This window comes from Aulonocara stuartgranti (genome assembly GCF_965226115.1).
Source record: "Aulonocara stuartgranti genome assembly, chromosome: 3".
NCBI lineage: Eukaryota > Metazoa > Chordata > Actinopteri > Cichliformes > Cichlidae > Aulonocara > Aulonocara stuartgranti.
The window spans coordinates 72,761,620-72,775,585 of record NC_138941.1 but is presented as its reverse complement, the minus strand read 5'-3'; the positions used below and the strand labels follow the sequence as shown (position 1 = coordinate 72,775,585).

General features: G+C 41.1%; 1 protein-coding gene across 1 annotated transcript; it reads right to left on the bottom strand.

The window, feature by feature from the left end:
- Window positions 1-741: 741 nt before the first annotated feature.
- On the bottom strand, window positions 742-8,046 carry LOC309703614 (C-type mannose receptor 2-like). Its single transcript, XM_082528537.1, has 5 exons — window positions 8,001-8,046; window positions 2,604-2,987; window positions 2,164-2,511; window positions 1,990-2,078; window positions 742-1,906 (listed from the first exon to the last, which is right to left on the bottom strand). Exons 1-5 carry the CDS (start codon window positions 8,038-8,040, stop codon window positions 1,781-1,783), a joined length of 987 nt encoding a protein of 328 aa, XP_082384663.1. The 5' UTR covers window positions 8,041-8,046; the 3' UTR covers window positions 742-1,780.
- Window positions 8,047-13,966: the final 5,920 nt, after the last annotated feature.

Sequence of the window (13,966 nt, the reverse complement as noted above, 5' to 3'; positions counted from 1 at the left end):
TTTTCCTCTGTTCTGGTTGTTCTGTGTCCTCCCCCCTTGTGTCCGGTTCGGGTCCTAGATTTCCTGTTTTGTTTTGAAAGTCTGTGTCTGTTGCCATTGTGTTCAGCTTGTCTCCTCCGGTCCTCATGTGTATTAAGTTCAGCTGTTCTTCCCTCCTGTGTGTGATTACCTGATTACCTTGTGTGTGTGTGTGTATATTTAGTGGGTGTCGTTCTGTGTTCGTTGTCGGCTCGTCTGCGTTCCCTGCGTTCTCTGCATTCATCCGTGTATCTCTGTGTTCTATGGTGTTCCTATTCCTGCGTCTCTCTGCCCCGCACCCCTTTTGTATGGTCTCAGGTTTGTCATTTAGTTCTCCCAGTTTAGGTTTCTTCAGTCGTTTTGTCATGCCTCACTGCCTGTTTCTGCCATTGCTACTTTGTAAATAAACATCACTCGTATCATCAGTCACTGCTGCATTTTGGGTCCTCCTTTTCCTCCACACCACACGGCTCACCCCGCCAGCCGTGACAAAAACACTGATTTGAAGGTCAACGTCACTATAATATTATAACGGACTACTTAATATAACAATAATTTTCAGACTGACAAGAAAACACTGGTAAGGAATAATTAACTAAGATGATTTATTTTATTGTAATGACTATTTTCACTTCAGATTTACATATTTACAAAAGTGTTTGTCCCCTTCCTGATTTTCTTTTTTTGTTTCTCATACTTCAATGTTGAAGATTATCAAACAAATTTTGAATTTGAATTTATTTATTTAAAAGGGACAGTGCAGTTTAACATAGTCCAAGTACAAAACATGAAGCTGATGTAACGCACATAAGTTTATAGCTATTGCTAATTTTCAACAATTGTCCCTTGTTGGGCTTACAATCAAAATAGATACATTTTACAATAAAATATACATTTTCATTTCATCACACAAAGATAACACAAGTAAACACGTCACCGTTTCTAAATGAAGATGTTTTTATTAAGTAGAACCCTCATATTTAGTCTTTTTGTATACCTACTTTATGTCTCATCTATCCAAAGAGCTGCTAAATATTAAAGCACAGCAAACACCCAAAGACCACATAAAAACCCTGTAAAATATAACATGTATACATCTGAAAGATACTATAACAAAAATAGACAAACATGATAACATGAATGGGGGAAAAAGTACAAAACTACGACCACAACAGTAACTATGCAAAAAGAACTTCACACATCACCTACTCTGCTTAGTAGAGTCAGCTTCCTCTGCTTCTGCAAAGTAACAGTTAAGGTAAAGTGTCAGATACAAGTACATCCAGCATGCATTGCAACTGGACTCACTTGAAAGCTGTGATCCAAATTTTAATTAGGTACGGTTTAGGACTCTTATGGTGCCGTTTATCGCTGCAATTGTTATGGGAATCAAAAAGTCTATCTAAGCAGTAAACTGACATTAATAGTGCAATGTTTTGTGTTTTTAATCCTCCCTAAGTTATATTTTGGTTCTTCAAGTCAGCAGAGGAAAGAAATAGAAGTATAGATCTTAATACAATGCTTCCACAAAAACCTGCGCAGTGACTCCAGAAGAACAGTGTCGAAAATGATGAATGTAAGTCTGTCACTTCAGATGATTACAAAATTAATGAGTCTAAAATTATTTCTACCAAACTACAACTGCAGCTGAACAAATGAGCTGTTGGTGGAACTTTACACTCTGAAATATTGAAAGATTTAAAGGATGAGACAGCTCAGCACAGCATGTTATTAACTTCACACATGAAGTGGTTCAGTCCAGTCAGTCTTCAGTTTTGCAGCCACCGTCCACATCCTGCTTCTTCAACTGGTCGTCACGGTAACTCTGGACTTTCCTCCAACGAATCCTGAAGTCTGTCAGTCCTTCTGACAGCATGAGGCCTGACAGCTGGACAAAATGTGCAGATGATGAAAAACATGAAGCATAGTTTGAACTTGTGTCAAGTTTGTGTTGGTGACTGAACTGCTGACCTGCTGTGAAACCTGCTGCTGGATCTCTGTGCTGTGCATGTCTGCCTCTGACTGAAGCTTCATTTTCACCACTGTTTGCTTTGTCACTGCTAAAAATGAACCACATATAACAACACAAACATTAGTGTTTTACATGATGACAGGATCTTACAGTGTTTGCATTCTGGACCTCACCTGTGAAACAGAAAAAACGAACTTTGCCGCTACACATGCCATCAGACCATTTCCCTGAGATTAAATGAAATGATACACAGTACTCAACAAAATTCGGATTATTATTAGGCTCAGCAGGATTCCAGTTAGTGAATGTGGAGGTTGTGTTGTCAGACCAGGGGGCCCAGGGATCCCTGTAGAGGCCAATCCACACATACTGAACCCCTGATCTCTTCAAAGTGAGCGTGATGTTGGATTTCTCCTCTTTGCTTCTTATACTGGTCAGGTCTGTGTGGTATGTCCTGCAGTACGACTGAGCCGCTGACCAGGAGCGGCTCTCCTTCACTAAGATGTAACTTGTGTTTTTGGCTGTAAAAGATTCAAGAAAGGACGAATTTTGAAACACGTTATGAAGCTCATAAAATTGTAGGACAACTATGCCAACAATTCTTTTTTCCTACCATTGTAACACAGGAAAGGGTAAGAATCTCCACAGGGTCTATCATCCATCTGTGTTTGTCCCTGAAGAGCCACACAGTATTCCTTTGCATTTACACAGTCTGGTTGGCCGTTAGCCCAGATCAAAAATTCATGTGTGCTGCCAACATAAAAAAGTGTTCCCTCCATTGACCACTTCCATCTGTAACGATCATTATATAGACCTATCCAAGCATAGTCATCAACGTTTGGTGCCATTGAGAAAAGCAGTTGGTTGATGTTGCTGTTGTAGATGGTGACCAAGTCAGTGAAGTGTTCTCTGCAGTAACTCTGAGCTTCAGTCCAGGTCTTCAGCTGGCTCACAAAGTGGTATTCTCTGGAGTCGGGAGGAAGAGTGGAAAGTCCTCCTGAAAAAAGTATCACTAATTATTGTTGAAACTGGGCTCTTGGGCTGAAAAAGACAAACTTACAGAAATAACAATTACAAATATTTACTATGTGATGCAAGTATGAGGTGGGACATATGGTATTAATACATCAGATAAAGACATGCATTTATTTACATGTTATTTAGTTTTATTCTTTCTTACACAGATTTCTGTAGTTTTTATTTCACCTCACTGTGCGCCTTTGAACATCAAACTTATTTAGGCTAAACAGAGACAACAATAACACCAAAAAGACAGTTCTACTGGTTAATCCATTAGCGGGACTTATACAATAAAAAGAGCAAAAAGAGGCAAAAACATATACCGTAATTGTCGGGCTATAAGCCGCTACTTTTTGCACAAGCTTTGAACCCTGCGGCTTTTAGTCAGGTGCGGCTTTTCTATGGATTTTCCATGATTTTTGTGATATCGTAAGACGATTTGTTTTGTTTGTTCCGCTGTTGTACGGCACTACGTTGCCTGGCGGAAGGATTGGGGTTCAAGAGTGGTATGTTAGTCACATGTCCGTCCGCCAGGCAACGTAGTGCCGTACGAAGTAGCGCGAAAAACAAACTTCAAAGTAGCGCTACGCATTCAGCGGGAGGCGTGGATGACGAGCGGCGATAAACTTGCGAAAAGCAAGTTATGCTCAACTCCACCGGTGGATTCTGACAGCGTGGAAAAGTGCGAAAACATCCACGATTACCAACGGATTTTGAAGGGCTGGACTGCTGCATGATGGAGAGGAGGACACCGCCACGGCCCTTCTGAGGGTGTTCGACTCTGACACTGACAACGAGGATTTCTTTGGTTTTGAAAGTGACAACGAAGGAGAGAAGCGGAGAGTGGATGACGAAGCCATCCTGAGCCTGTTCGTTTCCGACACTGGAGAAGAGGACTTTGGTGGTTTTAGAGCGCAGGAAGAAGAGAAAGATGGTGAATGACTGACTTTTCTTCTTGTTAAAGCCGTGTCACTGCACCTGAGCCTAAAAGGTAGTCCGAATCTATTTTTCTGGTGTGCTGTAGGTTACTGTTATGTACTACATGTGCAAATATGTACCCATAACTTGTTTTTCAAAATATTAATAAAAGGGGTGTGTCTCCAAACAGCCATCTCTTTCCTGACAATTCCCTTTGTGCATATTCTCTTACATATGATAAGTCAACATTGAAACACCTGCGGCTTTTAGTCAGGTGCGGCTAATGTATGTACAAAACAGGATTTTCCCCTGATTTTAGCTTGTGCGGCTAATATTCAGGTGCGCTTTGTAGTCCGGGAAATACGGTAATTATGTTTAAATATATGTAACATATGTTGAAGGTAAGATTGTTTTGAGGAAATCTGAAAGTGGTTCTTTATGGCCTCAAACTCTTCCCACACCGGAGATATTGCTCGGGATCAGCTGCCTCCAAAGACCTAAAGGCTAACTAAGCTTGATATTATCACTCCGTTTTCAGCTTAATGGCTTCTCGCTGCTTTGAGTGCATCTTGATCAGTTGACCAGCTCAGACTCCCTTTTCACCCGGATATTCAGATTCAAATTGTGGTTGTAACACTACATCACTCGGGTTTAGATCAGGTCAGCCATTCCTTCCAATCATGCCCTGGATTACCCACACAACCATTGAAGTCTCCCACTAAAAGAGTGGGAGTACCTACTCTTGAGGGTTTTTCACCCAGAGTCCCCAGGTGAAAAACAGTCAAACACAGGGAGGATCTCTGGCTGGCTTTAGTGGCATCTAATAACCAGCTCGCAAAATAAAACAAAATAAAAACAAACCAACAAATTAGGGCTGTCAACATTAACGCAGTCACCACGATTAACGTGATTAAAATTTTTTTATCGTAATTAATCTATTTAGAGCTCAGAGTGAATCAAAATCCCTGAAATGTCACTGCCAACACATTTCTGGTAGCTTGTCCAAAGTTTGTCCATTCTGTGCTGCAGATTGGTTCATTTGAATCGCGTTAACCGTGATGACGGCGCTAACGCGTTAACGTCGTCAGCCCTACAACAAACACAAAAACTGAAGACATTATGATACAGACTTATAATTTGCACCCATGTGTTTTCTAAATTCTATCACACACATATACGTCAAAAGTGAGCGTGAGGGCCCTCACTGCACCTACTGCTGCTGCGGTTGCAGGTGTTAACAAAAGGTGAGATGTTATTTGGCTGTAAGAGATAGCAAAACATGAAACTAAGAAAACAAAGAAGAATGAAAACACTGCGTGAACTAAAAGACGATGACACTCAGTTAAAACACCATGAATAAACTATAAACTGAGTAAACTATGAAACACAATGACTGTAACAATGGTGATGATATCAGACGACCTGACACCTACTGAACGGAAACACGCAGACTAAATACACATAAGTAATGATCAAGGGAAGTGGAATCACATGGGGAAACAGCTGACAATGAACATAATGACAGGACAGGCGAAGTGGAACTAAATCTGACAAACAGAAAACACTGGACTCTTTTTTAAAAACAAAACAGGAAACATGAAGACATGGATATGACACAGACTTGACAATGAGAATCACACAAACCCAAAACATGACAGATAAGACACACGTAACAACTAAGGAACTTTAACACAGGGGTGAACACACAAGTGGAACCTGATAAACCATGAGTAAAACTGTAAACTAGGCATGACCAAATGTATCTAGATAACTGGAGAAAAAACTACAATACAGATGAAAGGACAGGATAACATGGAGCTCAGAAATACTGGGTCGCATGACCCAGGACCATGACAATTAGTTTATGTTGTGGGGTTGGGTGCTGATACTGGAGTGCAAAATTACTTATGGAAGATAGACAAGAAAAGGTCAAAGCCATCAGGTCCGCAGGAAACTAAAATAATTTTAAATCACATGAGCCAAGTTTGTATTCAAAGCAGAAAAAAAAAATAACAGAACAAATGTTTGAACAGAGAAATTTAACAATTTTATACACTAAGTTCGCTCATTTAAAATTTGATTCCTGCTACAGGTCCTGAAACAGTTGGGACAGAGGCAACAGATGTTTGAAAAAAATGTAGAAGAACCCACCCACCACTTTAATCACACTCTAGATCTTGTTTTAACATATGGCATAGAAACAGAACATTTAACAGTGTTTCCTGAAAACCCTCTCCTGTCTGATCATTTCCTGATAACATTTACATTTACAATAATTGATTACACAGCAGTGGAGAGTAGACTTTATCTTAGACTTTAGTAGATGTCTTTCTGAAAGCGCTGTAACTAGGTTTAAGAATATAATCCACCCACTGTTATCATCTTCAATGGCCTGTACCAACACAGAGCAGAGCAGCTATTTGAACGCTACTCCAACAGAGGTCGATTATCTTCTTAATAATTTTACCTCCTCACTATATTAAGCACCTTGTGGTGACCGTTGTTGTGATTTGGCGCTGTTTAATAGAACTGAATTATTCTCCTTGTGTTGAAATATTTACCACAAAGACAGAGATGGGCCACAAAGACGCGGGTATTGTAATGGGGAAATTCTAGTTGTTCTGTTATCACTAAAAGTTGTAAAATGTTGTATCACTAAAATATCATTCTCAGTTAGTTGTTATTTAATATGTTTACAGCGCCCTCTGTGGTTGCTTCAAGTAATGCACTTTAGAAACGGCTTTATTTTGAAACAACTTTATTGACCAGGAAGTCGGCACAAGAAAGCAAGTGAGTAAAACAAAGGGAAACATATCGGCACACAGTTTATGGTGTCCTGTTGGAAAAAATACTGTCCACATCTTCGGTTTATGGTTGTATCGCCGGTATGTATTTAAAGTATAAATTGCAACTTTTTGTACAATATGTTGCCCGCTAATGCAGTATTTGGCTGTAAAGCTAGTCCTTTTGTTAAGCTAGTTACCCGCGATTTTGGAGGTCGTCTGGGATAGCATTAGTAGTAGTTTAAAAAGTTTACATAATTAGACATATGCTATGTAGTAGCATTGTGGTATATAAATGCATATTATGTTGCACATATGTATGTCATGACTGTATTATTTGTCTTGGGTTTAGATTTACACTTTTGAATGTCAGTAAACCTGTTGACAACGCTCATCGGTCTTCAGAGTGGTGATATAAGAAAGGTGTTAACGCCCCTGCATCGGACATGCACCCATAACACACACTAGTCTATCCTCACATTTAGATTTAGATGAAAGATTTGTGTCAATATGACCTGATGAAAACTGCTTAGCTTTGCTTAACGATGTTTAACTATGTTATCTGCTAAGTATTAGGACATAGAAAAATGAAACTCCCAAGAAGACCAGTGCCAAGAGCTTCCTGCAGAATAAATAGTGGGAAAGTCTTCCCTGCCTAGCAACAGTTAGGGGGGACAATAAACAGTTGAAAGTAAAAGGTTACAGCGAGAATGTGTGATGTTATAAAAGGGATGCTGCGAAATCCCAAGGTCAGCTCTCCAGCATGCAGTAATTAAAATATCTTGACCACAGCTGACCTTGTTGCAAATCTCATTGTTAGCAAAATGTTTCATTTGGCAAAGACTTGACGTCAGGTGTTGTTCCTGATGGAACTCTACTTTGTTTGTGCTTAGTCTCAGCAGTAGTAATACACTGGTTTGTGGTTAATAACAGTAAAAATAAGAAGGAGGAGAAAAAGAAGCAAGAAAAAAATCCCCATTATTGGGACAATATTAACTCAGCAGTGAAAACATGAAAAACATCTTAGTTTAATAGATCTTACATAAATAACTATAAAAAGTCCTTTAATAAATCCAAAATTAAATGTAAAAAAATGAATTTACATTTGAAATTAATGAAGGTGTTGTAGCATGAGGAGATGAGATTTCATCTTTGTCCTTGTGGCTGATGTGTTAATAAATACATGGTTAAAAAACATTACATGTAATCTGATTACCAAAATGACAGCAGTCTGTCTCGATGTGTTTATAGACTATATTTCAAATGTTTTAGATATTAATATCACTGACCTGAGAGCAGCAGGATGAGAAATAAACAGGTTTCTTCCATTCTTTGCTTCTGTATAATAGATGTAGTCATCAAAGATGTTTATCATTTAAGGTTTCTTATCTCCAGTCCAATAAGTTGCTTAGTTTATATGCATATCCACAATAATTATATCAAAAAGGTTTTGAGCATTTAAAATCTATAATTCCCTAAAACAATAGTTTAAATCAGAATAATAGAAAAAAATAATGATGGGTGACTTACATGACAACGTATCTTGTGATCTCTTCAGGGAAACTGAGTTTAACCAGGTCTTTATTTGATCCTTTAAAATATTTTACTGTCAAATCAATTCCCCTGAAGGGAGTGAACTTTCTGTAGAAATTGGGCACGTGTGGAGTTGAAGTAAAAACGTGTTTCAATGAATGTTAATTATAATGTTATTACATTCATGTAGTCAAGTAAATGCTGTTAACATACTTTTATCAACTAAATCTCTTGTTTATGTTTTGAGGTTGTAAATTACATGCCTCTGCGCTTAGAGACATAATCAAGGTTACACAAAGGTGAATACTTTTTACCAACATTCAAATCATTAGGGAAATCAGGCTGTTAAAGCAGGCAAGAAAAAGACAAATAAGCTCAGACATGTTTCCGAGAATCAGACAACATAGGCAAAAAAATAAAAAGCAAATAACCTCAGATGTGGTTCTAGGAACCAGGAGCATGGGTGTTAGTAACAGGAGGGTAAGATATATGGAGTGTGTGCTTGTCATTTGTCTTTATCATTCAGGGCACTGTACAGTTTATTAGGAGGCAATTTCATTAACTACACGCAAAAAAAATATTAATGGTGCCCCTAGGTAGAACTTAACCAAAAAGCATTTTTAACTTTAAAAAGTAAGTTGTGTACATGTATATGCTTCAGTGAGCTGACTAATCAATTTTAAAACTCAGTGCACCACAAAAACACTCCTTAACTTAAATGTTTGAGTATATTGAACAAAATACTTTTATCATTACTCAACAACAGAAAATATTAAACTGTATATAAAAGTGAGTTTGAACATCATCCATGTTTGAATTACATGCTCTGCACCATATTGAAAACATTATTAAAAGTGAAATTAAAAAAAACAAAAAAAACAATAGAGGAAACAGAAAAAATCTGAGGTTGTCAACACTACCTGGTAAGTTTCTTGTTTTATAGTGTTTTATCAATATGTGCTAGTTATATAATTTCAATGTGCAAAACATTTTTGTCACAAAACAAATAACTTAATTTTATAATTTAGCATTGTAAAATTCATTTTAAACATTAGATAGCTGTTCTTTTAGCTAGCAAAAACAGTACTCACTATTGTTTGTCCCTATATCTGTGTAAGTTTATTCTGAAAATGGCAGCTACAAGACATGCATAGACGCTTAGATTGTGTTATGCCAGTTGTTACTGTACAAACATAAAAGGATATAAATCTTTTCCTTTTTCACTTGCGCCACCGGGCCCTCTGACCACCACCAGTAGGCAATGGGTGAAGTGTTTTGCCCACGGACACAACGACTGAGACTGTCCAAACTGGGGCACAAACCGGCACCCTTCCGATTACAAGACGAACTCCCAACGCTTGAGCCACGATCGCCCGTGGCTCATTAGACCATGATGCCTCTGCCTTTCTAAATGGAGGGACAGTAACTGCATGTGTATATGTAAGCGTGTAAAACCTGAAGATAGTCAAATGAAATAAACTGCAATGGAGCAAAATATGTGTGTGTGTGGTTGAAGGATGGATGTGATTGTGCATGCCTCGCGCACGGGGGGGTTGTGTGTCACAGTTTGTGAACCCTGACTGTGTTCGGTGACTTTAATAAGCACTGAACAGATGAATTACATGTTCTAATAGTACACTTTAAAATATAGTCATTAAACACCTGAAATGTACTGTAATTTAGCAGAGCAAAACTGTTTAAAAAAATAATAACTCTAGCTAGCCATTTTTTAGCTAGCACACATTCCTCAGAAATATTAATCTGCAATACTTTAGTTTCACAATGGTTGCTAAATGATGTGAACTTACACTCCATTTTTGTTTAGCTCATTGTTATGCTACGATAGAAAAAGTACCTTGTCAGTTTTTCACTTCACTAATTAAAATTTGTCACTTGTCAGAGTGTGTTTGGTTATCTGATAGACGATGTAGACAGCATATAAGTTTGAATCATGCGGTCAGTTGCTGCTTTCAAAATAAGACACAATACTACAACAAGGGAAAGACCCAGGGAAACCAAGTTAACTATAAAACCCCTGAAAACCATAAATTTCACACCGTAGCCTCAACTCTCGTGGCCCGGTACCAAACGACTCACGGACCAGTTTTAAAGATGGCGCCGGTGAGGTCGGCTGCCGTCACGACTGCTCCGACCACTTTTTCTTTGTCTTTGCTTTTTAAGTTAGTTTTCAGCGTTTCTAAATCGGCAAAATCATCACCATTGGGTACATTAGGTATGACCGTGACACTCTTGTTTCTATTGGTATACAATGTACTCACAATTCGAAGTTTTTAACTCCGGATCCGAGCTGGCCGAGTGAGATCTTGAGGGAGAACAAAGGGAAGCGGCGGCCTAGAGGGAAGCGAGCCGGCGTCAGGAACAGGCTGAGAGCTCGTGCACACCGCACACCTCTGCCTAGCATCCTGCTCGCCAACGTCCAGTCACTGGAGAACAAGCTTGACGACCTCAGGGCCAGGATGAAGTTCCAGAGAGACATTCGGGACTGCAATCTCCTCTACTTCACCGAGACATCCAGCCGGCCGAGTTCTTCTCGGTTCACCGCATGGACAGGACACGGGACTCGGGGAAGTCAAGGGGAGGCGGCGTGTGTTTAATGGTGAACAACAACTGGTGCAACAGTGCGAACGTTGTTCCTCTCACACGCTCCTGCACACCAAATCTGGAACTACTGTCCATCATGTGTCGTCCTTTTTATCTACCTCGGGAATTTACATCGGTCATTGTAAGTGCCGTTTATATTCCACCACAAGCGGACACGGTCACCGCCTTATGCGAGCTGCATGAGGCACTCACACAGCACCAGACACAACACCGGGACGCTGCGCTTATTGTGATGGGGGACTTTAATAGCGCCAACCTCAAACGCGCAGCGCCGAACTTTTATCAACACATCACCTGCCCCACCAGGGGTGAAAGGACACTGGACCACTGCTACACTACGGTCAAGGACGTTTGGCAAATCTGATCACGCCGCCATCTTCCTCATGCCAAAATACAAACAAAGGCTGAAACAGGAAGTTCCGGTTCAGAGGAAGGTCGCGCGCTGGACGGATCAATCGGTGGCCGCGTTACAGGACGCACTCGATGACGCAGACTGGGGCATGTTCAGAAACAGCTCCGACGATGACGTCAACGTGTTTACGGAAGCGGTTGTGGGATTCATCAGGAAACTAGCGGATGATACCGTGGAGACAAAGACTATCACAACGTTTCCCAACCAGAAGCCGTGGGTGGATAAAACCATCCGCGACGCTCTGAGATCCCGCACCGCTGCCTACAACACGGGACTCATGACGGGGGACATGGACCCGTACAAAGCCGCGTCATATAACGTGCGGAGGGCGGTGAAAGAGGCGAAGCAGCGCTACGGGAGGAAACTAGAGTCACAACTCCAACAGAGTGACTCTAGGAGCCTGTGGCGGGGACTAAGGACAATAACGGACTATAAAGCACCAACAACCGGTATGACGAACGCGGCCGTGACTCTGGCAGACGAGCTGAACACTTTCTATGCTCGCTTCGAGGCTGCAGCTAAGGTCTCCAACAATGCTAGTGTTAGCGGCGCTAACGGCTGCAGACAGGAAGATACTGCCAGCACCGGAAACGTGCTCGTCATCTCCGAGCATGAAGTAAGGAGAGCCTTCAAGAGAGTGAACACCAGGAAAGCAGCAGGACCAGACGGCATCCCAGGTCGTATCCTAAGAGACTGCGCATACCAGCTAGCTCCTGTGTTCACTGAGATATTCAACATCTCTTTATCTCAGTCGGTGATCCCCACATGCTTCAAAGAGTCCATCATTGTTCCTGTCCCGAAGAAACCCCACCCTGCTTCTCTCAATGACTATCGCCCTGTAGCCCTCACCTCAGTAGTGATGAAGTGCTTTGAACGCCTGGTCAGAGACTTCATCATTTCTTCACTACCAGACACACTGGACCCACTACAGTTCGCTTACCGTCCAAATCGTTCCACAGACGATGCCATCTCTCATCTCCTCCACACATCACTCACTCACTTGGACACTAGAAGGGGGAATTATGTTAAAATGCTCTTCATAGACTACAGCTCTGCATTTAACACCATAATTCCCTCCACACTCACCACCAAGCTGGAGCATCTGGGACTCAGCTCATCTATGTGTCAGTGGATCTCCAACTTCCTAACTGGCAGACCACAGGCAGTAAGGATGGGCGGACATGTCTCAGCCTCCACCACTCTCAGCACTGGAGCCCCCCAGGGGTGTGTTCTGAGCCCCCTGCTGTACTCTTTGTACACATATGACTGTGTGGCCACTACCAGCTCCACCACCATCATCAAGTTTGCTGACGACACCGTCGTGGTGGGCCTGATCTCTGATAACAACGAGACGGCCTACCTGAAGGAGATTAGGAATCTGGAGAACTGGTGCCAGAGGAACAACCTCCTTCTAAACGTCAGTAAGACAAAGGAGCTGATAGTGGACTTCAGCACTAAGCAGGAGAGGAACTACCAGACCCCCGTCATCAACGAGTGCCCAGTGGAGAGAGTGGACAGCTTCAAATACCTCGGAGTTCACATCACGCAGGACCTGTCATGGTCCTGTCACATCAACACCGTGGTGAAAAAGGCCCGACAGCGTCTCTACCACCTCAGACGCTTGAGAGACTTCCAACTGCCCTCCAAGGTGCTCAGGAACTTTTACTCGTGCACCATAGAGAGCATCCTGGCGGGAAACATCTTAACCTGGTTCGGGAACAGCACCATGCAGGACAGACGAGCTCTACAGAGGGTTGTGCGGTCAGCTGAGCGCACCATCCGCTCCGAGCTCCCTGACCTGCACTCAATCTACAGCAGGCGGTGCTGGACCAAGGCCAGGAAGATCGTGAAGGACCTCAGCCATCCCAACAACAGACTGTTCTCTCTGTTGAGGTCAGGAAAGCGATTCCGCTCCCTGAAGACCAACACAGAGAGACTGAGGAGGAGCTTCTTCCCGCAGGCGATACGGTCTCTCAATCACACCACCACACAGTACTGACCCACACATATGGTTCTTACACACACACTGGACTTTCTGGACATTGTTTTTGCACAACACTGGTCACTATATTCTTCATTTCCAGTTAATACTTGTACAGCTGCTGTTATTGTGTATATATTTATTTAGATTTAGATTTCTTCATACATTCTTATATAGTTCTATATTGTGTATTGTGTATTTTGTTGTACAGTTATTTTATTTTCAACTTTAATTTATATATTTTATCTTATTCTTCCCAGTTAAATTTACCCTTCATTCTAATTTGTGTTGTACAGTTATTTCATTTTTAACCTTAATTTATATTTTATTCCTTCCTAGTTAAATTTACCCTTTTTAATTTTGCATATTTATTTCCTATCTTATTCATAGCCTTTCCTTTTTTTGTTTTCTTTAGGTCACGAGCAGTTGTCCAAGCATTTCACTACATATCGTACTGTGTATGACTGTGTACGTGACAAATAAAATTTGAATTTGAATTTGAATTTGAATTTTGAATTTGATAGCACTCAATGTCTACGTGTATTTAAAATTGAGAGGTGGGCAACGACGCCAGGGGTGAGGTGTACACCCTGATGGTCTTTTGGATTCCGTGTAGCGTGCCCACCCCCAAGATCCTATATGTATGTGTAATGAGAGTGTGAGTAATTTGAATGTCTAAGTTGTGGGATAAAATTGAGGCAGAGGCA

What these genes read in the sequence shown, in the direction of transcription:
- LOC309703614 (XM_082528537.1), bottom strand. Translation starts at nt 8,040, where the DNA reads ATGGAAGAAACCTGTTTATTTCTCATCCTGCTGCTCTCAG. An exon ending in TCTCATCCTGCTGCTCTCAG is followed by an intron (nt 2,988 to 8,000) that starts GTCAGTGATATT and finishes TACTTTTTTCAG; the next exon opens with GAGGACTTTCCACTCTTCCT. An exon ending in CCCTTTCCTGTGTTACAATG is followed by an intron (nt 2,512 to 2,603) that starts GTAGGAAAAAAG and finishes AATCTTTTACAG; the next exon opens with CCAAAAACACAAGTTACATC.